This window comes from Mercenaria mercenaria, unplaced genomic scaffold (genome assembly GCF_021730395.1).
Source record: "Mercenaria mercenaria strain notata unplaced genomic scaffold, MADL_Memer_1 contig_2848, whole genome shotgun sequence".
NCBI classification, from domain to species: Eukaryota; Metazoa; Mollusca; class Bivalvia; order Venerida; family Veneridae; genus Mercenaria; species Mercenaria mercenaria.
Window position 1 is genome coordinate 2,790 of NW_026460932.1, and position 24,426 is coordinate 27,215.

The 24,426-nt window shown below is 33.3% G+C and overlaps 1 protein-coding gene across 1 annotated transcript in view; it reads right to left on the bottom strand.

Annotated features, from left to right (window-relative positions):
• Positions 1 to 251: 251 nt before the first annotated feature.
• LOC128552493 (uncharacterized) overlaps positions 252 to 24,426 on the bottom strand; it is a 46,953-nt gene continuing 22,778 nt past the window's right edge. The window contains exons 3-5 of the mRNA XM_053533540.1: positions 22,125 to 22,517; positions 21,710 to 21,915; positions 252 to 557 (exon numbers count right to left, since the gene is read on the bottom strand). Of these exons, the coding sequence (XP_053389515.1) occupies positions 252 to 557; positions 21,710 to 21,915; positions 22,125 to 22,517 (905 nt within the window). The remainder of the gene's footprint in view (positions 558 to 21,709; positions 21,916 to 22,124; positions 22,518 to 24,426) is intronic.

Consider the following 24,426-nt stretch of genomic DNA (forward strand, 5'->3'; position numbering starts at 1 on the left):
AATCTCTGAAAGATTGCTGGGGCTCATGCAATTCTAAATACGAGACGATTATATCTGAATAGACCCTTATGTGTGCTAATTGTCTGATACTGTTTGCTTTTCTCGTCTACTTCAACCTGTAGGCACGCATTTTTCAAATCAATCTCTGAAAACGATTTGCCTTTCCCTAGTGACGCAAATATATTTTCAGTTCTAGGTAAGGGATGTTGGTCTACTTCCAACAATGGACTGATAGTCATTTTGAAGTCCCCTCAGATCCTAATGCCTTCCTGCTTAGGAACAGGTACTATAGGGGTTACCCATTCACTTGTCTCGACTTTCTCCAGAACTCCGTCTTTTATAAGACGACCTAACTCTTCTTCAGTCCGCGGCTTCATAGCGAATGGCACGCTTCTAGCTTTTACAAACTTTGGCGTACTTTCTGGCTTTAACTTCAACTTAGCCTTAAAGTTCTTCATTTTACCTAAGTCTCCGTCAAATACATCCTTGTATTTGTTATAAAGTTGTGCAGCTCTGTTTTTTATGTGAACATTTAATTTCACAATGACTTCACAAACCTAATATTGATAAGACATGGCAGTGACTAGTTTCAGAGTACAAATACATACCAGAGTGTTTAAATGGTATTATTCAAACACTCCTGTGTCAACATAACAATAACTGGAACTCTATTCAACATGCTAGTAGACAGTTTGCCATCACTTCTTCTCATAAAAATAATTATGCAAATACGAGGGATGATGATAGTAGAAATGATAAAAAGCCGTTTTGTTATACAAGTAAGGGATTACATGTAGTAAATCTAAATATACAACATATCCTTAATAATATTTATCAAAACAATGCCCAATTGATATATTAGGGCTTTGCGAAACATTCTTATCAGATGCAATCGATGATTGCAATTTACATATTAATGGCTACGTCTTTGAGCGAAAAGATCGTTTGTTGAAAAAAGGCGGTGGTGTACTAGATTATATATCGAATAAAATCCCATATATACGACGCTATGACTTAGAGACGGAAAATATGGAATCCATTTGGATACAAGTAAATTTATGCAGAAACAAACCATTTTTGCTAAACTTTGCATGCAGACCTCCTAACTCTGCTCAGACATGGACAGATTTGTATGAGCGCCAGTTAAGTAAAGCAGATCATAATAATTACGAAATTCATGCACTCGGAGATTTTAACATTTAAATATAGTCCTAAAAATAAAAAAAAATAAATTCAATAACAAAGGTTGGGAATCATTTATTTCTAAATTTGGACTGACTCAGCTCATTAATACTCCAACAAGGATTGGTAAAAATAGTTTGTTAATCATTGATCGCATCTATACCACAAGGAAATATTTGATTACTTACATAATAGTGCCCGAGTATGCAGTCAGCGATCACTACACAGTGTCGTTTACGAGATCAACTAAAAGTAATCTTTTGAAAAAGAATAGGCATGATACAATAATTTACAGATGTTTCAATAAATTTGACATATATTTATTTAAAAAAAGATTTGGCAAACTCACCACTTGAAACAATTGATAAAATAACAGACCCAAATGATGCCTTAGAGTTACATTATCACATATTGAATAACATACTTCTTACGCATGCGCCGATTAAGGAAAAAAGAATTAAGGAAGAAAGTCAACCTGACTGGTGCACAGATAAAATAAAAGAGGCAATTTATCTAAGAGATTAGTTTTTACAAATGTAAAGACCTCGACAATTACAAGAAAACTAAAAACTGAGTGTCATATTTAAAACGGAAAAGTAAGAAAACATTTTACAATAATGCAATAAAAAACAACAAAATACCAAGTTTCCTATGGAAAAGTCTAAATGATTTATCCAATACGGATAAAAATAATTAGGGAATAATTATTCCAAATACACTTGTTAACAGAAAACAATGAAGTAGTAGACGGAGAACTTGATATGATAAATACCCTAAACGAACATTATATAAATATTTCGAATATAATTGAAAAAACTAAATTTGTCAGTGACAATTTTTCAAATTTAAAACATTATCCAGATGAAAAATTATCATTTCACAAATTTGAGATTGATTTCATTACTCCTTTGGAAGTAAAATTATCATATCTAAAATTGATCTTAATAAAGCTACTGGGATAGACGGAATAAGCCCAAAGATTCTACATGACTTCGGAGATTTCATAACTCCAGCCATCACATCTATAATAAATAAAAGCATACACAGTGGTGTTTTCCCGATAAATTAAAAGTTGCTTACGTTATTCCAATTCTTAAAAAGGAATAAGCAGAATCCAAGTAATTATAGACCTATCTCAATTTACCTACTATATCTAAGATATTTGAAAGGCATATTGCTTCACAGTTGCAATTATATTTCAAAAAGACAAATATATTACACAACAAGAAATATCTTTAAAAATAATGGTCGGCGAATTGTAATAAGGAAAGAAGTTTATGAATTTTTCATCTAACATTCATCTTTCATCTAACATTTTTCAAATTGCAAAACTAAACACCGCACTTTAACAATTTAAATGGTTCTCTTTTAATTTTTCGCAAAGGTTTCGTAGGGTTGCAATTTTGTTTCGTTTATCCTTAGACGAATAATTACAGCAGTAGTTTGATGAAGATTCATGAAGCGGTTCATGAGAAGAGGTCATTAAACGTGTTTATATTTTTAGCTAAATTGGTCCCTATCCCCATTTGTAACAAAATAGCAGGAGACCTTACGATATTGTTACACATCGAGTTTGATAAAAATCCATTACATTTTAGTAGTTAATGCGAAGAAAGGCATATCTACTTTTAGCTATAGTGGTCCCTAATAGGCCCAAGTTCCTATATAAATAAATTTGGAAGAGGACCTTATAATGATGCTCCAGACCAAGTATGAGAAAGATCCACCAAGCTGTTCATGAGACGCTGTATAAAGGCATTTCTAGTTTTAGCTCTAGCAGCCCCTAAGAGGGGTCAAATGTCCCAGCTGAACAAAGTTGGCTGCGGGCCTAATAAAGATGCTACAAATCAAGTTTGATTAGAATACATGAGAAAAAATCAATTAAAGGATTTTTTTATTTATTATTTTTATTTATTTCTAAAATAGGCCAACTGATCCCGCTTTAACAAATGCAAATTCGCGTATTCATGAATCTTTGGACAATGACGTCACACCTATAAAAAGGTGAAGGTCAAGCAAAACATACAATTGTAATTATTTCAATATTTCTGTTTCAAAAGCAAAGTTTGACCGTAGTCATATCACATAGATAAACTGTATGCAGCGTACCTTCATTTCAGTGTAATGAGATTCAGTCATTATATAGCATATACATAATAAAACAGATTTCAACTGAGTTCAATATTTGCATACCATACTAAAGAAAAATATTCATATATAATAAATCAGTTGAATAATTTATAACAAATATATCAAAGCAAACAAGTACCCATTTTAATATGCAATCTGAATAAGTCACAAAAGCAAGAAACCTTTTCATATACAGACGACAATTGTAACAAGGAAAATCTTTTAAAAAGCACTTCTCTACATAAAAGACTCTTATCACACCCTTATTCATGTGATACGCAGACCGTATTCAGCTCTTTCTTTAATTTGATATATGTTGGTATTTGAACAGGTTTTTATCATATTTATTAAACTTACTTATTATTTTGAGATATATCAATATTCTTGCTAAATATACTGAGCCAAAGTTAGCTTTAAAACTGTGAACAGCGTCGTTTAGGATAAACGCTTTGTCTACATTTCACTCAGCGTAGCACAATCAACAGAGTGAAAGAAATTGACACTCTCGTCCAATCAGGCAGAGTGTTGCATAAATATTCCATTTTGATAAATTATCTATAATGCGTTATCAAGTAGTTTGATTTGCAAACTGAAGTCACGTGGCATAGGTAAAGAATTCGTTCTTAGACGGCGTTCGCCGAAAAAACAATCAGATTTTCGTCCTACACATTCATGCCACACTGCTTTAACACTTTTAATTGATACTTGGTTGAAAGATGTTGACAGTGGTAAATATATAGGGTCCGTTTTTCTTGATCTTCGAAAAGCATTCGATCTTGTCAACCATGAAATATTACTACATACATTAAAGCTTTATCACTTTACAGATAACTCACTGAAATTATTTGAATCATATCTGTCGAAAAGAACTCAGCTAGTTAAAATTAGAAATTTATATTCCAAAAATACTGTAAAGTCTGAAATTCCACAAGGCTCGATTTTAGGACCCTTACTATTTATATTAAATATAAATGATATGACACTTATTTCAGACACTATTAATATTGACATGTATGCTGACGATTCCACTGTGCATAAATCCGACACTGACATTTCAGTTATAGAGCAAAAGCTCCAAAGTAATCTTAGCCTCGTTAACACATGGTGCAAAATTAATAATATGTCATTGCATCCGGAAAGAAACAAAATGTAAACTATGCTTCTAAGTACAAATTATGAAATGAAACAAGCAAGGAATCTTGAACTGTTTATCAATGGAACGATAATTGAAAATGCAACAAGTCAAAATACTCTTGGAATCTGTGTAAATAATAATATAACGTGGCATGCACAAGTTTGCAATGTTGTGAATAAACTTTACTCAAAAGTTGCACTTTTAAAAAGAATTTCGTACTTTTTGAACGATGAAATGAAGATGTTATATTATTATGCATATATTATATCAACCATGGACTATTGCAGTACTGTATGGGGGATTGCCTATAAATCAGATACTGATAAGACATATAATATACAAAAAGGGCAATTCGTGTAATAACAAAACATCGTATCGCAGGTAGCGTGTTTAAAAATCTGAATCTGCACACTTGTGAAAACAGATGCAATTATCACATGGCTGTACATGGTTTTTTGAATGCGACCATAATGGTCCGAGAGCTCACGGACTTTTATTGCAACAATTGAGGCCAAAAGAAGTTTATACATTTTTGGAAACAATATTTCATATCCTCCATGAAAACCCATTTCTTAAGTGTCAAAGCCGTGCCTATCTATATTTTGTTCACTTATGTTTGTGAGAGGGGAGGTAAAACTCACTTGTTAAAATTTAGGGAGTAGGGTAAAGTTTACGACTACCAATTTTTTCACTGTTTAATTACAGTAACTATCTTATTGTCTGTAAATGTATATATGTCAACCAATGTCAGCAAAAAAAAAATCATCAAAAAGGAATGAAGGGCAAACTTGATGTTTATGGTCAAGGGTCAAATGTATGTACAAATCACAAAAATGGCATATTTGAAATTTATTTTTATTCTTAAAAATTAGTTTGTTAACATAAGTCACTCAGTTTTACTTATGAAATGTGTATATATCAGCCAAAGTCAGAAATGCAAATCTTATTGCAAAACGTCAAAGTCAACCCTGATAATAGAAGGTCAAAGTTCATTTTCATGCAAAAATATGAAAAATGTTACCTTTACTTTTTTAATCTGTTTAATATGTATTCACATTATTAGTCACTGAAGTTAATTTGTTTTAATGTCTGTATGCCAGGCAAAGTCAGCAGTGCAGATGTCACCCCAAAACTGCCAAAGGTCAAAGTTCAAATTTATGTGAAAAATTGCATGAAAAGCTTCCGGTTTAACATATAAATGCTATTTCTAATCATTATTAGTAATTGCTCGTGATTTATTTTAATGTAAATATGTCCCACAATGTCAGCAATAAAGATATCGTCTGAAATCAGACAAGTTTAAATGTGATATTAAGGGTCAAAGATCATTTTCATGTAAAAGAATAAAAAAAAATGGCTCTTTAACTTTTCTTCTTGTTGATAATATTTCGTCGATATTAGTAAACGATATCAGTTCATTTTAATGTATAAATGTTAGTTGATGTCTAGTATGCACAAATAATTTCAAAACATTCAAGGTCAACCATAATATCAAAGGTCAAAGGTCAAAAAAGTGAGTAAAATGTTGAAATAATATCACCTGTTTGTAATAATTTTTATTGTTTAAAAGTATTTGTTTTGTCATTTTAGTATCATTAACAAGAAGAAAAGTTAAAGAGCTATTTTTTCATTCTTTTACTTGAAAATGACCTTTGACCCTTAATATCACGTTTCAGCTTGTCTGATTTTAGACGATATCTTTATTACTGACAGTGTGGGACATAAATACATTAAAATAAATCACGAATAATGACCAGAAATAGCTGTTATATTTCATACAGGAAACTATTTATTCAATTTTTCACATGATATTGACCTTTGACCTTTGATATAAGCTTTACCCTTGGCAGTTTTGGGGTTACCTTTGCACTGCTGACACTTTGCCTGACATACAGACATTTAAACAAATTACCTTCAGTGACTAACAATGTGCATACATATTAAAAACGTTAGAAAAAGTAAATGTAACATTTTTCATATTTTTGCATGAAAAAGAACTTTGACCTTCAATTATCAGGGTTGACCTTGACGTTTTACAATAAGATTTGCATTTCTGACTTTGACTGATATATACACATTACATATATAAAGCTGAGTGACTTATGATAACAAACTAATTTTTAAGAATAAAAATAAATTTCAAATATGCCAATTTTGTGATTTGTACATACATTTGACCTTTGACCTTAAATATCAAGTTTGCCCTTCATTCCTTTTTGATGATTTTCTTTTTTTCTGACATTGGTTGACATATATACATTTACTGACAATCATATAGCTACTGTAATTAAACAGTGAAAAAACTAGTAGACGTAAACTTTACCCTACTCCCTAAATTTTTACAAGTGAGTTTTACCTCCCCTCTCACAAACATAAGTGAACAAAATATAGATAGGCACGGCTTTGACACTTAAGAAATGGGTTTTCATGGAGGATATGAAATATTGTTTCCAAAAATGTTTAAACTTCTTTTGGCCTCAATTGTTGCAATAAAAGTCCGTGAGCTCTCGGACCATAACCTTTTACCAAAATATATGTCTGAATTATTATCTTTTGCTCATAACGATAGATATAATCTTCACTCCTCGACTCGTAAAGATTTTTCTTTGTTGAAGCCCGGAACAAACTACTTGAAACAAACATTCTCATACAAAGCCACGCATTTATGGAATTCCATTCCATCAAACATCAAACTGCAAGATAATCTATTAACGTTTAAATGAAAAATTAAGGATTATTTATTACAAGAACAACGTTACTAATACTGAGATTTTTTAAAATTTATTTATTCATTTACTTTTTCTCAAATCTTTATCAATTATCATGCATTTTATGTCGCATAGGTTATCTTTTAAATTTCATGATATTGATGGATGAAAGTACATGTATGCAAAATGAATTACACTAAGGACCTCGGACATTTTCCTATTCAGATTGCCTATCCGATTAAGGAAAACGTGACATAGGGATAGACTTCTGAAATTGCATAGTTATGATAGTTGAAGACCATTTCTTGATAAATGCGACTTCATTTTACAAGTTTACGAACAAAAAAGACTTTGTAGACATTTCTCATTCTCTTTTCTATTAAAATATGAACATAAATCATTTTTACGTTTTAAACATCTTTCCCACCAGTGACGCAACAAAATAGTTCACATGCCTTTGTAAATAATTATTATATACGTATGCTGCAAAAATGGCACTTGGTCACGGGTGGCAAATTAAAATTGAAAAAAACTACGTACAGGGTGTCAGCAAATAAATTTTTACATAAATATTTGACACTTATTGCATGTGTTTCCTAAACCTTACATATATACAGCTTTATTCATTTTTGTAAATATTTCAAGCACAGAAAACACTAAACTAAATAAATAGGGGACATAGAAAGTGAAGCTAGAACGCAGACAGATCCTTATAAGCATATCTTATGAATTTTTCAATCAGATCTGTTACCTCTTGACAGTCTAAGTCCGTCGATTGAGTGTTATCAGGATTGAGACAACTGCATCTGTCATAAGTCAAGAACCAAGCAAGTGGCATCGACATATTACATAATTATGTGTCTTCAACGTAAACTTGACAAAGAAATACAGACGAGCTTTTATGGGAAAAGTGCCACTTAGGTGCAATTTTTACTTTTTGTAGGACACACTTGAAGCGAACCTAGAATGCATTTTAAGAGCAACATTTGCTTTTATTCGATCCAGCATCCTATACCCTAACAAAAACTACACCAGGCACCATCTCATTAACTAACCTCATTGCTTCTAGAACTTACACTGACACCGATAGAACTAATACTGACTTGCCCATAACTAAAACAGACACCCCCAGAATTAACATCAGTTCGCTCACACGTCTGAAACTTATTTCGAAGCCAACCGAAATACTAGTAAGGACCTCAAAGATCTAACAGAGACACCCCAAGAATATTTATATAAATGTTGATACTAGCTAGTGAAGTTCCACTGATATAAAATGCTAAAAGTAAGGCATCCCTGAACCCATAGTGGAATAGGCAGTCTCCTGCATCCCTCCGTTTCAACTGAGAAAGGCCAACTACGCCAATGTATGGCCAGCTACACCACTGCATGTATTCAATAATAATCCTCCACATAATGCCCGGTCAGTATTGTACATGTGTATAAATACAGTATAGCAATAGATGTATAGAAAACAAACAATAGGATATGATCAATGCATCAGTGTTATCCTGGGCACTCGGGTGGAAATAACTGAAGTACAGTTAGGGACCAAATGTTTTGTTCCACTTTTATTTTTTCCGTTTCGTTTATTTTGAAAAATGTCAATAAAATTGATAATCTGCATGGTATCAGTTTATTTATTGTGTTAAATTATTCATAGTAGACATACCTTAAATACCAATACTTATTTTAACTAAAAATACACATTTTAAATTTTTCAAAAATATGACCCTTAGTTACAAACTGTTCGAATTTCAAGAAAACGAATATAAAATAAAACTATTTTTGTGACAGTTTGATAGGAATATAACTTATTTATCAGTATTTGAAGCTGTTATATAAAACTATCAGCTACTGAAGTCAAGAAATAGCATTGAACTTAGGGTAAAATCCCTAGCATAATGTCCGATGTCCTTTATTCTACTGGTAAAATCATTTCAAATCGAGCTTGTTTATGAAGTGTGTTTGTCGTTAAAATTGTGTTACTGATACTCTTATTGTTGTAGATATTGTGTTTTAATATTTATGTAGAAGGCCATATCGGAAATAAGTTGTATGTATACTATGTACTCTTAATATGTCACCTTCTTAAAATAAAGTTATTAATATTATTATTATTATTATTATTATAGACGCAGTGTTAACATTTTGCATCATTTTTATGCCCCCGGAGGGAGGCATATTAGTTTTCAACTGTCCGTCTGTTCGTTCGTTCGTTCGTTAGTTAATTAGTTCGTTCGTCACAACGTTAACTTTTTGCATGAAGGCACTTTACTCGTGAACTAATACATCCAGGACCTTTAAACTTCACATGATGATAGTACTTATTGAGTACACGACCCCTACTGACTTTGGGGTCACCAGGTTATAGGTCAAGGTCACCAGGTCAAAGGTCAAGGCGCTGCGGGGGGCGTTTGTCACCATTAGTGACAGCTCTTGTTTTCTGATTTGTTTACAACAGTAGATTCAACCTGAAGAAAGGTGTGTATTCATTGAATACATGTGTGTGAATTTTATTTGATGAATATCAAAACAATGTTCAGTCATATTTTGCAGAAATGTTAATAACATTGCCATAAATTAGCCTATATAGTGTGATGAATGCTGTTCATATGAAGACATTGTTTTCATTCTAGACATTTAAAGTGTTGGAGACTTGCAGTTGAAATATTTTCTTATTCGAGATATGAGAAACATCATGGATATGACCTCTGTAATTAGATTAATTAATGATTCATACAATTATGCATATTTGTTATGTCATAAATTATTCTTCGACTTTTTATTTCAGAGAGTATTACTGTATGTCTTGAAACACTGAATAACCCAAAACGAGTATGATAAGTTGCTTTATATTGCATTACAGGCCAAAGCATTAAGCTTCCCAAAATGTTGAAAGACTAAGCTGTTTTTCTAAGAACGTTTGATCTTTTTTTATCTTTATGATTCAAGATTTCATTTCATTTCAATTAATGATGGCTCTTTTTCCAGTAATTTGCATCTACCTTTCAAAATGTTTAAATGGGAGAGCAAAATAGAGATGTATTTTTTATAAAAAAAATAACATTTAACATTTTTGCAAAGAAAGCAAATAAATATTTTTATTTCTTTTATTTTAGGTATTCTGTCTAGGTTGAAAACAGCCATGGACAATGAATTTGAAGGTGTATACTGGAGTATCAGAAATTACAGACTTGGAATAGATAATTGCATAATATACATTTGCTGAAAAGTGACTAATGTTTATGTAAAGTACAATAGCGATGCTTGTAACATTTACATGCGTGTAATAGTTATAGTGTTGAAAGATACTACTAGTGTTACATTTTAATCTAAGTTACAGTGTCTCAGTAGGTAAGAGCGTTGGTCTACGGATCGCGGGGTCGTGAGTTCGATCCTCGGGCGGGGCGTATGTTCTCCGTGACTATTTGATAAACGACATTGTGTCTGAAATCATTAAGTCCTCCACCTCTGATTCATGTGGGAAGTTGGCAGTTACTTGCGGAGAACAGGTTTGTACTGGTACAGAATCCAGGAACAATAGTTAGGTTAACTGCCCGCCGTTACATGACTGAAATACTGTTGAAAAACAGCGTTAAACCCAAAACAAACAAAAAAAGTTACAGTATGGATGCTAATTCTTGATTATCAAATGTTTTAATAACTTATGGATACCAATTACTACGCTTCTCAAAATTGGTTAGAGTTTGGGAAGTGTCATGCAGTCGCAATCGAGATAACATGATTTAAAAACAGTTAACCTGAAGAGAAATTAAGTGCATGGTGTGTTCAGTAAAAAAATATAACATACACATTTTTATAGCTCTTTGGTACAGTTGAGTTGAGCATGTACATGTACATGTTAAGTAGATCTACATCCTCCAAGATTAAATTTAGAGCAGATAATAGGTAAGGGTAGATTTCTCGGAAACACAGCACTAAAATGCCACACATTTACATAGTAGGCACACAACAAAAAGTAGCTGTAATGGAAAAATATTTCAGACGGGTTGCTTCAAACATCCAACAAGTACATAACAATATAAGCTAAATATTGATAAAGGGAAAGAAAATGGTAAGGGGCGAAATGGGGTCAGGTGTGGGGGAGGAATCCGAAGGGGAAAGTTGAACAAGGACAAATATACAAGGGAATGCCATGTTCTTTAAAAACAGTCGCATTACAACGTAAACCACAATAGCGCAGACACTCATGAACCAAAGACAAACACACAACGACGATAAACTGAATAACATAGAAAAACGAACAAGCAACACAATCAAGTACTGTCTTGGGATTCGGCTGCCAAAATAAAGAGGAGCCACGAAAACTTACTAAAAGTAAAGGGGATGGGATGCAAAAAGTAGCGTAAATGCAAGGGAAAGGAGAGGGCAAACGGGGGTGTGGGGCGGAGGAAAAACAACTTACAACAAACAAGAAAACATACGCAACACACAATAAAAGACAGACAAAACAACCTATAGAAAATAGGGGCACCGCTTTGGAACGATCAGTAACCTAAATAAAGGAAACTGGGGGTTTAAACGCGTTTAGGGCATGTCAACCTCGCTCTTACCCTATCTTCAACAAATTGAACAACACAGTGTAAATAAAATCCCCGCTGAGAAAGATCTTTGGTCTCTGGTTGCCTTATAAGTTCTATTCTTCATTTGAATCTAAACAGCACTTACATTAGTGACAGATATTCAAACACAAAAATGATAAAACATATATGATTGTGTTACTGTCGCTCAAAACATAATCATCACTGCAATCAAATTAAATAATATTACAGCATATGATAAGCATTCCTATTTATATACTGACTAGTCATGCGCTTATGCGGGACTATATAATACATTTTTGACGGCGCCGAAAAAATACCGTAGACTATTGTACTTGCCTTTTTATTTAGAATTGTCCCATGCGTAAATGTCATCTCGGGCAAATAGTTTTAGATCTATCTGTTGAAGCCGTCAGCACATGGTTTAGTTCCTTCCATTCACCTCATATAGTCTAGACACTTCTGAAGTTACAATTTCTTTATTCCGAACCTCGCGTTTTTTAATATTTATTTCCAAGTCAATGGGACTTTTATACACGAACTCGTGTTTGTGTTCATCTACGTTGAAGTCCTAGCAGGGACCTCTTATTACACAACGGACTTGTATCTTCGGTCGTTGGAGTTTCGGACCTGGGCGCGGCGAACTGCCTTCGTCGACATTTTTATTTTTGGGGTCGCCGATTTAAAAGAATGTGTTAATATCCTAAAAATTCTATGGAAGTTTCTTGATGTCAGACCTACAAAAGTGCTTTCCTTGTCTAAAAAGCTGATCCACACATTACTCCAGATCTTTGTAGTTGCGGAATTTCAGTTTGTAAATATTCGCAGAATTCTGTATAATCCAATTGGTATAGTCTGCTATACTCTATATTCACTAGCGAACATCTCATTTTTTCCATGATATTCTAAAATTCCTTCGACAGTACCAGTTTTGAGGCTGACATCTTGCTGAACAGTAGGCGCGCTCAACACATTCAACAATTGGGTTACATATTACACGATAGGCGTGGTGTAGTGTAAAAATGTTATATTAATCCATTTATGGATCAGAGTTGCAACGGAAATTTCCAAACTCTAACAAATTTTGCAAAGCGTAGTATTTATCAAACTGTTTGATTTATCACATTCCTACATAATTCTTATTATTTTATTAATAAATAATAATGTTTATTTTGGCGCATCAAGCTTGGTGTGTATCCAAGGTTACCAATCTAAGTTTAGTATTTGGATACACCTGGCATTTTCCAGTAATCATTAGTGTGTGACCACTGGTCAGCCGATTGTCAGAAGGTGTGTACAACCAACAGAAAATGTAATGGTTTCAAAATATATCTTCCAACATCGTAATTTTGCTTCAAGTATAATATTCAGCTTGGTCTGGCATTTGTACAAAACGCTTTAGATTATCGTGAAACTGGATATTGGAGGCGGAAACTAGAATTTCAAAGGTAATTTCAACCTCGCAAATTTGGTTTGTTCGTACTGTAAAATCACAATTGAGGTTCTGAAAATGGCATGGCACCAAGAAATAACATCGTTAAGATTATCGAAGCTGTATAAAACAATCATTTGATGGAAATTGATGAAGAACGTCATTTCGTATTTTTCAGGGGACTTATTTTCTCGGGGGTCGTTCTCAATTTATTACATTGGTGACACAGTCATTCAGTAGAATCATTCTACATGCAACAATTTAGTCAAAATGTATACTCTTAAGTCCGTGCCCGAGAAAGTGTGCTAAGTTGTCGTTCAAGTCGAGTTGTCCGAATATGTCTATCCGAAAAAGTGCATGTCAGATAAACACGCGAAGTCTCGTTGGTAAATACCTGTTGGAAAAATGTAGATTTTTTGTCTTAGGTGGGATAGGCATGGGTCATATTGTTAGATAAGTATGTTAGGTGGTGCTATTATCTATCTAAAGTCAAAGTTGTTTTGGCTCAACAATTGTTGTTTACTGTAGTATATTACAATTACCACAGCCACAGGAAAGATAACTCGCACACGCTTGTTATATATTCAAGCCAAGATATACCCTAAACATTTTAACATGGTGCTTGCTTTTTAATTTTGTCTTTTGACAGTTTCTGTGATACGCAGGCTCCATAACCTCTGATCCCCTTCCTAAATTCCGGTTTGTTTAGTTCTGCCCATTTTTTTCTCGTTTGGGGCAAACCCATTATTTCATCTGGGGACCAAACGCCGCTCTTCGTGGAATATCACACCTCAACACGTGTATCATTGAAGGTTCCATGTTCACCGCCGTTTGAATACATCTGCGGATGTCTCTAAATTGCTTTTTGTACTTTTAACATGTGTAAATGTTGAGTTCTGCTCAACCCGGGGCTCGAGGGCGTAGGCGGTAGCATGCATTTCCACTACCGTCCATGAACAGGCTCAAACCGAGCCTGCAACATTTTCGTTTTTGTCGTGTTGAGCGACCTGTGAAGTTTCCACTTTTTTCTATTTTAATACACTAACTTAACAGTGTAATTGCCAGGCAAGTATGGATTTAAATTTCATTTAAGTAATTGTTAATGGTATACTCTTTCTAGAGGCGGAAAAAAATGTTAATATGGATATACGAGTATTAATATTAAAGTAACAAACAGCTGTGATTGTTGATATAAATGTCGCTTATCACAGTTCTCTGCCTAAGGTCAGAAGGTACAACAAATGTCAACATGAAAGTTTCTAATTTTAATTCATTAGACCTCCTGCATATCCTAGGCCTTTAGTAAAATCCATGTGATAGAGAATTTAGCGGCTTATACTAAATTATAATTTCACATGAGTCACGTCATGCAAAAAGTATAGTATTTTAATGACACTTCTACATTATTGCATACTTGATAAGTACATGCATTTCTTTACATAAAATAAAACTTTCAGATTTCAACTTAAATGATATAGCGGAGAACGAGATTTTCATCAATAGATCGCAATATCTTAAGGCATATAGAAGGCGATGACCCTTCGATCGTTATTTGTTCCGTGACATAAACACGGAGGAGCAAGCATTTTGAAGAAGTGTTCAATTAAAAGTTTTTGAAAAGATTAAAGAAGATATGAAAAAAAAGGTTGAACGAAGTACTTGTCTGAAATGAGGCATCATTGCATGAATTCGCTCAAATTTAAAAAAGGCACACCGCCATGTTGAAACGTACAAGTGACGTCATTTATATAAAACAACATCGTTTATATTAGGGACCTTTAGCTTGACGCAGCTCATATAATTTAATTTTGTATGTGTAAATTTAAAGCAGTAGGTAAATCTTATTTGAAGTCAGTAATTGTACACATAAATCATTGTAATCGGTCTTTAGGAAGTAGGGATGGTAATTGCGTACACGCAGTAATTATGTCTACAGTTATTAAGCCAATTCTTTTAATTAATAAATATTTAGCATGATACTTGTTTCTTATGTTTCTTTGGTAGATATTTTAGAGCTACAGTGCATATAATACTGCCAAGTGGGATGGCATGGTTTAATGAAGTAGCTGCCCAGATCAATTTTCATATTTATAAATAAAAGCAGGAAGAAGCTGAAATGTTTCGCACAGTGAAGTTTGAAAAGACTTTCCATTTTTTTTTTCATGTTACAAATTAGCTTAATATACATGTAGCTGCAATTCATGTAAACGGGATAATAAAGTATTAACAAATTTGCTTACTGAGGAAACTCTTCATGACCGCACAAAAAACACTGCACTTGATTGGATTGAAAAATGGGATAACATTAATTATGGTTGCATATATTTCAGCTGAAATATTTAAAAAAAAAGTTTTCATTCAGAAAGGTATGTTCAATTGGCTAACTATGTTTGGTTTTAAAACAGTTGCATAAAGGTAATAAACCCTATATGGGAATAAGTCGGTTTAATTTTGTTATAGTGGAAAAATGCTTAACAGCTAAAGTATTACAATTATATTTAACATGATACCAACATTTAATAAGTTATATCTTGGAAGATGGGTATTATAACTTGCAAAATCAGTTTTAAGTGCCTTTCATGTGCACACTTTTATAATCTGATCACATTTAATGGGGATGATTGTACAAAGAACTGGTTCCTGTGGTCTCCTGCTTGCAGCGTAAATAATGATATATAATTTTTGAAAAAAGGTAAGCTTTAAGGGATATGGAGGAAACCAGAAAATTTATTAATCTAGTGTTGCAAACATATAAAATCTTAATCTGTATACCAGTTTAAATATTCGAACTATGATTAAAATCATATTCTTGACAAGGGTAAATAGTCCCGAAACAGATTAGACCAGTAGTTCGGGAAACCAATTTTAGCATTTAATATACATATTTTGGTCGGCAATAACAATCATTCTAGTCTACAAATAATAATATTTGTTAGCAACTAAACAAGAGTAAGGCTCGAAATGCTAATGTTTTAAGTGTGGCACTCATGTGAATTTTCATGACAAATTCTGTAAATGTTTTCGATATTTTCAATTTGTCTTTTACGCTATGAGTCCGTAATTATTTGTAATTAAAAAAAAAAAAAAAAAAAAAAAAAAAAAAACAGACCTTCCACATTTTAGTTCTGTTAGAAAAATAAATAAATAAATAAATAAATTAGGGCAACGATTGTAATATAGCATAGAAGTGACAGGTCAGATCTTGAAGCCTGCATTGTGGTTTGACTATTTCAATATAAACTGTTTCACCATCAATGGTAAATATATAACATGGATTTTACTAAAGAGCATTAGTTAACAGAAATTATTGAATCATTGCCTTTCTTAAATTTTAACTGTTTGCATGGAAAAGAACCAGTAACAGAAAATTACAACAGAAAAGGAGCGCAAGAAATATTCAAGGCCTAATTTGTGCGGTAGACAATTTATATTTTGTCATGTCAGTCAGTACATCCATATATTATGTATCATTGTAAAAAAAAACAAAAAAAGGTATGAGTATATATACAGTAAGTCGAGTTCAAGTAAATGGGCAACATAACTGACTTTACCCTAACGGCAGATTCAAGTCATTGGGCAAAATAATTGACTTTACCCTAACGGCAAAAACCTGATAATCTGATAATGCGCGATAAAAGATGTTATAGTCATCGTCGTATGAAATACACTGTATATTAGTAAGTCTTGAAGATAAGTCGTCAAGGACTACAGGTTTCTAAGACAACTTAAATTAGGCTTGTAGTAGAGATCATTAGAATTTGGGGGAATAAATTTTTCAAATTTATTGTGGCGGAAAATTCTATGACTGGGCGAGCAGGCAGGCGCATGTTCTTGTGGGATAAGTCAGAGTTAATGTTACAATCTTTTGATAGTTGTATGTTGTTGTTATAGTGATGTATTCTGCTAGGTCGGTTGACAGTATATCGAACCATTGCTTGCTTGTCTGTTGTTAAAGTGATGCTAACCGCTAACTCTGTTAACACTTTAGTGTGTTATCCGCTAGGTCAGTTAAATTGTGTTAACCGCTAGGTCGGTTAAAGTGTGTTAACCGCTAGGTCAGTTTAAAGTGTGTTAACAGCTAGGTCGGTTAAAGTGTGTTAACCGCTATGTCAGTTTAAAGTCTGTTAACAGCTAGGTCAGTTTTCAGTGTGTTACCGCTATGTTTGTGGTTTTATAATATATGCTTATATGGTAATATTTTTTCTGTGTAAATATCTTGGTTCTTGAAAAATGAAAATGAAGCATTCAGTGAACATCACCTGTCAACAAGCAGAATACACATAACATTGTATAGTATTCCTAACTTGTATCTTAGGCTGTTATAAATTAATTGTTAGATTTAATTTTCTTTGCAAGGGGAAGGTAGAATTTCTTGTTTGTTTTTGTCTAGTTTTCCTCTTCATGTTGAGATACAAAGTATAGAAAATGGTGGCGAACCTGGAATTACAAAATTTCAAATTCTTTACAAGTAAAGCTTTACGTAAGAATTCAACTCTTATTGTGTTCGAAATTATTTGGTAGACATCTAAAATGCGTAGTTATTTCGAATGTCATTCTTGCCCTTTTTGTTAAAAAATCCAAATATTATTTTCCTTTGGGAATTATTTAATGTTTTGTATGATACGGATCAATGTATTGTAAACTGAAGTAATCACGAGGCAGTACTAGTTATGCTGTTGTTTTACATTATGTGTTGGCCTGCATCCTAACAGAATTAAACACTGACAAATGCGCGTGCATAAAGGTCTATTTTGACTGGAAATACCGACTGAACCAAACTTTGAACACTATGAATAACAAGAGGCTCATGATGACCTTATATCGCTCACCTGTTTAACTTGGCCTTTTAATCATCAAGATAAACAATCTGACCAAGTGCCACGAAAATAGAGTCATAGATGTGGCTTCTACAGTGCGAACAAGCTTTTCCTTTGATCTGTGGGGACATGGTTTTTGGCCCCACGTGACCCAGTTTCGAACTTGACATGAGAATCATCAAGGAAAACATTCTTACCAAGTTACATGAAGATACCATAAATAGTGTTAACAAGCTTTTCCTTTGATTTGAGCGGGTGACCTATTTTTTGATCTTACATGACCCATTTTCAAATTTTACAAAGGATTTATCAGTATAAACATTCTGACAAAGTTTCATGAAGATAGGTTCATAAATGTGGCCTCAAGGGTGTTAACAAATTTTTCTTTTGGTTTGACCGTGTGAGCTTGTTTTTGACTCCATACTCCAGGCCTAGAGATCATCAAGATAAACATTATGAGTAAGTTTGTATTAAATCAAAGCCTAAATGACCCCACTAGACCAAGACTGGCCTAGGAGTTATCAAGATAAACATTCTGACAAAATTTCATAAAGATTAGGTCATAAATGTGACCTAAAGAGTATTAACAAGCTTTTCGTTTGATATAAAAGGGTGATCTAGTTTTTGACCCCATATAACCCAGTTTCAAACTTGGTTTAGGAATCATCAAAACAAACGTTTTTACCAAGTTTCATGAACATACGGTCAAAGATGTGGCCTCTATGTTGTTATAAGGCTTTTTCTTTAATTTGACCTGATAACCTAGTTTGTGACCCGACATGAGCTCAAGAGTGTTAACAAACTTTTCTTTGATTTGACCGGGTGGCCCAGTTTTCGATCCCATATGATCCAGGCCTAGAGATCATCAAGATAAACATTATTTGCAAGTTTGTATCAGATCAAAGCATGAATGAAACCTCTATATGGCTGAAAGGGCCAAAACAGAAAATTGTTCCCCTTTAAGGGACAGTAACTCTAAAACTCAAGAGAAATCAAGCTGATTTTCGAAAGGAACCAAAGTATTATCAGGACTTAAGTTGTTTGCAAATTTAATTAAAATTGATTGCAAAATGTGATCTCTATCGAGTTCACAAGCCAAAAATAGCAAACCTTGACATTTTAAGTGGTCATATCTCTGGAACCCTTAATGAGATCTGGCCAGTTTTCGAAAGGAACCGAGATATTATGCCAGTACAATAGAAATGCAAGTTTAAAATTGATTGCAAAATGTCAGTCAGATGAACTTAAAAGATAATAAGTAAGGGTAGATTTCTCGGAAACACGGAGCACTAAACACAACCTTAGAGCCACGCATTTGCAAAGTAGGTCCACAACAAAAAAGCTATAACGGAAAAATATAACAGACGGGTTGCTCCAACAATCTAACAAGTACATACAAATTTGTGCCAAATATAGATAGAGGGAGAGAGGAAGTGGTAACGAGTACAAAAGTGGCGGGGGAGAAGGTAGGAGAGGGAAAGCAAAACAAGGATGAATATACAAAGGGAATGCTAAGCCATCGCACAATCAAATGCTGTAAAAGCATAAATTTTTGCGAGGGTTTAAATTTTGCTGCATTTGCTGCATACCGCAAAAATCAATCCTCGTGTAAATACTTACAATTAGCATAATTCAAATTCAAGTAGGATATCATTTTTACAATTTCCCAGAAATTAAACCTCGCGAACATGCTCAAAATTTGCGAAATTTTGACCCGGCGAAAATATGTGCTTTTACTGAAGTAACCATGTTTCATGAACAGATTTTTGCTATTTATAATGTTATAGCAGGTTCAACGTTTTGTGACAGAAGGACCGTCAGACAAACAGAGCATGCCGGAAAATTGACATAAAAAGGTACATTTTTGTTTTGTGTTTATCGCCGTTTTTCAACAGTATTTCAGTCATGTAACGGTCGGCAGTTAACTTAACCAGTGTTCCTGGATTCTGTACCAGTACAAACCTGTTCTCCATAAGTAACTGCCAACTTCCCCACATGAATCAGAGCTGGAGTACTAATTATTTCAAACACAAAGTCGTTTATCAGATAGTCACGGAGAACATATGCCCCGCCCAAGGATCAAGATTGCGAACCCGCGATCCGTGGATCAACGCTCTGCCTATTGAGCTAAGAGGTACAAAACTTTTATAATTCTTTCCACAATCCTATCAGGTTTCTTTAAAGTTGCCTCTACCTTGAAGATATTCTCTGAATCTGTTTTCAGTAACGGACATACAGATGGACGGACAAAGAACTCGTATAAATTGACAAAAATATTACTGTAACATTATGTTTGTATATCATTTTATGAAAACATCTCTTGTTCTTTTAAAAAAAATGGAAAATCCACATTTTATGTTTAACAGATTACCCAAACAAAATCGAATAATATAGAAAAGTCATATTTTCTAGATCGCCGTCTTTATCATGTTTCTTGCACATTTCAGTTATGAAATTGTTCTTTTGTCATATGATTAACTACTTGTTGCTATAAAAGTGTGTGCAAAATCTTATGATCCTTTATCATCGGGTCAAAGGAGATTACAAAAATTGTACTACGCCATCCCTTCCCCGCCCCTTCCCCTCAAAGGTTTCAGCATTAAGAAGGCCAAATAATTTGTGACTTTATTTCATGATATGAGGTTTGATCCAAAAGTCATTTCACTGTAGCTATAAAATCAAATGAAAGATAATACAACATATCAAAATCACAATGAGCATTTTCCCACGTCTGCTCTCCAAAGCCTTATTTGTTGGTTGCGAAACGGAGTGTTTCAACTGACAGGATTGCATCTTAAGCTAGGGCTCATAACAATAGACCAATGTTTCAATCGTATTTGTAATACACTTAAGTAACTCATCTTCTTCTTTCCTCCATTGCAGCAGAAATGTCCCTGATACTTGTCCGCGTACAGCTATATCATCATGTTGAATCCATTTTGTAATATTCTTAGAACAGTTCCATAGCTAATGTCGTAGTCCTCACACAGAACTCTGACTATGTAACGTCGATCATTATTGATGGCGTTGGACATTAGAGAGAAATTTTGTCTGAACGTGAACATGTAGGTCTTCCGGTTCACTGGCGATCCTCTAGTAACTCACCGTCATCCAAGAAACGTTTTTACCACCTGAATGCAAGCCTCTTGTTCACTTTTTTCCGTATGTTTTATTACCATCTGCATTGATCTCTTACAATGATTTTCTAATTCAAAACAAAAATGCAGAACAGAGCGCTTAGGTGATTTGTCAAATATTGACATAATTGCTCTCAGCATATACAAGCGTTAAAATGTCATAGATATCTTCGACGTGCGGTGACGTCAATAATAAACAACAGACGGATGAGATATGTGGCGTTACGCTGTAAAAATTGCAATGACTAAGTGCGTTATTTTGATACAGTGCAGTTGCTGCTTCTGACTGTTTTTATTGATGAAATAAATAGTATTTTAACATAGTGTTAGTTGGTACTTTTTGCATCCACGTGCATGTAAAACAAACAAAAAACATTGCCGGAAATAAAGATTTTGCCCTCTTTTCAGAATTAAATTTTTGTACATGATGATATATTATTATTATTATGATACATAGATGTATAAGCAAACCACAGATTCATTCAGTGACGTGACATGACTTTTGGATCAGTTTGTTAAAAGAAAAAATATATATTAGTTAACAGAGGGCATAGCTATAGTGTTGAAAAACATGTTTGCATGCAATAGTCGGGTGTTACTTACGTTTTCTATATCATCCTCTAACTTGTCTATATCAATTCCTGTATGAAGTTCTACTTTTTCTCCCACTGTGTGCGAAAGCGCTTCTGACAATTTATTAAGCGTGTTTGTCGATTCGCCATTTTCAAACATCTGAAATGCATTCCTCACTCCAACAGTCCCGCTGCACTCAAGTGTTAGACAAACTGCACCAACATCTACTTCCTTTTCTGTAATTGTTAAGAAATAATTTCGTTCAAAATAAGAAATGTACCAGATATTAGGAATTGAAAATATCTAGTATTTGAAAAAAGTAAATATGCATAAATGGATGATTGCTTTTGTTATCAGATTTAATTTGATTGATAGGGAAGGGGGCAGCTGAATTCAAACATGTATCATCACTTTTTTCACTAGGTTCTTTAAAATAGGATGTTACCGAATCTGTTGATGGCTGTCTCGAGACTACGTAGATCTACGTCAATTGTTATCTTTGTTTCACACTTATAGTATTTATCAACTGTCTTCTCGATGTATGTTAACTTCTGTTGTATCTGTGGACTCTTCAAATAAAGTACTATATCTTTCATACACTTGATAGCAGGACACAGTACTGTTAAAAGTATGGACCCTTCGTCTGCCTTTACAACCTTAACACCTTGCTCCTCCATTCCTTGAAACAGGTCTTCAACAGCTGATGCAACTTCATCATTGGAATTAACTACATCGGGATCATTTGATATAACATTGTTGGATGCTTCAAGTATATGTTCTTGCACTTGACTTCTGCTTCCTTCATTGCCTGTATTGACTTGCATTTTCAGCAGGAGAGCTAAAATAGTACTATGTTGTGTATATATAAATAAATAAACAAATAAATAAATAATTTATATATATTGAATATCGGTTGCAGAGTTATACTTTATACATTTTTGTACGTAGTCAAAGTTGCATTTAAATTGAAGTTTCTACAAAAATGCATGTTTTTGTAAGTTTTCTTTTTGTTCGTGTTACATTAATTTAAGTGAATATATGTGACTACGAATCAAGCATAGATATAATTCAAAACATAGTATAAGTAATGATCGGAAATAAAATTTGATCAAATGTATGAGCAGCTAAACAAACGACTAATACACTTAAATGAATTATCTTATCTCTCTTTTCTGACTCAGAAGGTATGATTAAAAAATCGTTTAACTTGTTTTGTTATCAACAAAATAATTAGATGTAAATGTTGTGAAGTTTAAGCTGCAACTCAAGAATGAAACTTGTATATTAGGGTACTAACAGAAAAAAAGGTTGAACCATATTCTTTAAACGCATATATGTTCACAAACGGGAGCTAACAGCAATGCTTAACCAGTTTCAACATCAAATTTTAATTTAAATACAAATATTGTAAAGACTGAAATAGAATTTTTTTTTTTAAAAGTAGATCTCAGTTCTGATTTTCATAAAACGAGCAAAAATCAGTGAAGTGAGATAAAATCAATATCACGCACTGCATATCACTGTAAATGCCGATTTACGTTTACATGTAAATTGTGCATAAACTTTAAAAGATTGGAACTTTATGTTATGTGCGTCTTTCTAACGTCACAACACGTCTGACGTCATGTCCGTTTACGCGCGTCTGTTTCCCGCGCTGAGATTAAAATGTGTTCAAAAATGCATATCTCAACGTAAAGCATTAAAAAAAAATTGTTGTTTTTTTTCACCTCAAAGTGAGAAAATTTCACAAATTCACTTTCGCTACGTGCTCATGAAAATATTTGAAATTTTCTCACTTCTAAGTGAGAAATTGTCCATATTCACTCAAAACAAGCAAATATCGTCTATGTTTTGTATTTATTTCTGTTTGTCTTAACTCTTATTTTTTCTTCACTTTAGTTTTTTTTATAAATACTTCCATTTTGTTACATTTTGTATTTATGTATTATTAGATATTATACAAACTTTCGCATTTACTTTGATTTGCAGGTTCTGAAAAAATGTATTTTTCTCTAAGTAAGTTTAAATTGTGTCAATGTTTTTATTTGCTGTTACTGTTATTACACAAATGATTTATCAAATACATATATTAGAGCGTATTTCAACAGGCCGCAGAAATGAATTAAATCGTTTTGAAAAAAACAATGTATTGCTTTACACTAAATTATCTTTACGATTATATAAATTATCATTAACTCTGAAGAAGCCCGCGGGATTGTTTATGACTGAAACCGAAGGTCGGGGTCACAAACATATCTTAAGGTTTTCTGGAGACTTTAATACACAAAACAATCGCATTACACGATAACTAAATGCATTGTTTTCATATGTGATGACCTGACGATTCCGGTATATTTTTCTTTACCATTCGGTTTTTCTTGGAAACGGTAAACATGTTTTAAATATCCACAACCAGGGCCCAGAAATCAACAACACTTCCAAAAGCATGTAATGAAGGATTTTAACCGATTATTTTTATCTGTGTTTATTACAAACATAACATTACCCATATTTTTGGATATCACTTTAAAATTTGGTAAACAGGAACACAAATTTAAAAATAATAACCTTTAGAGTACGGATAAGTACGAATATATTGACTAGCTTTCAAGGTTTATTAATATATGAATTCTGCGAAAAGTCAGGTAAAAGCATATCGACTGATACTAGCAAAAGTCATTAAAGGCGCTCGCTACAGTTTTTCCGGAAGGGTCGATATTTACCCCAACACCGTGCCAATTTGATTG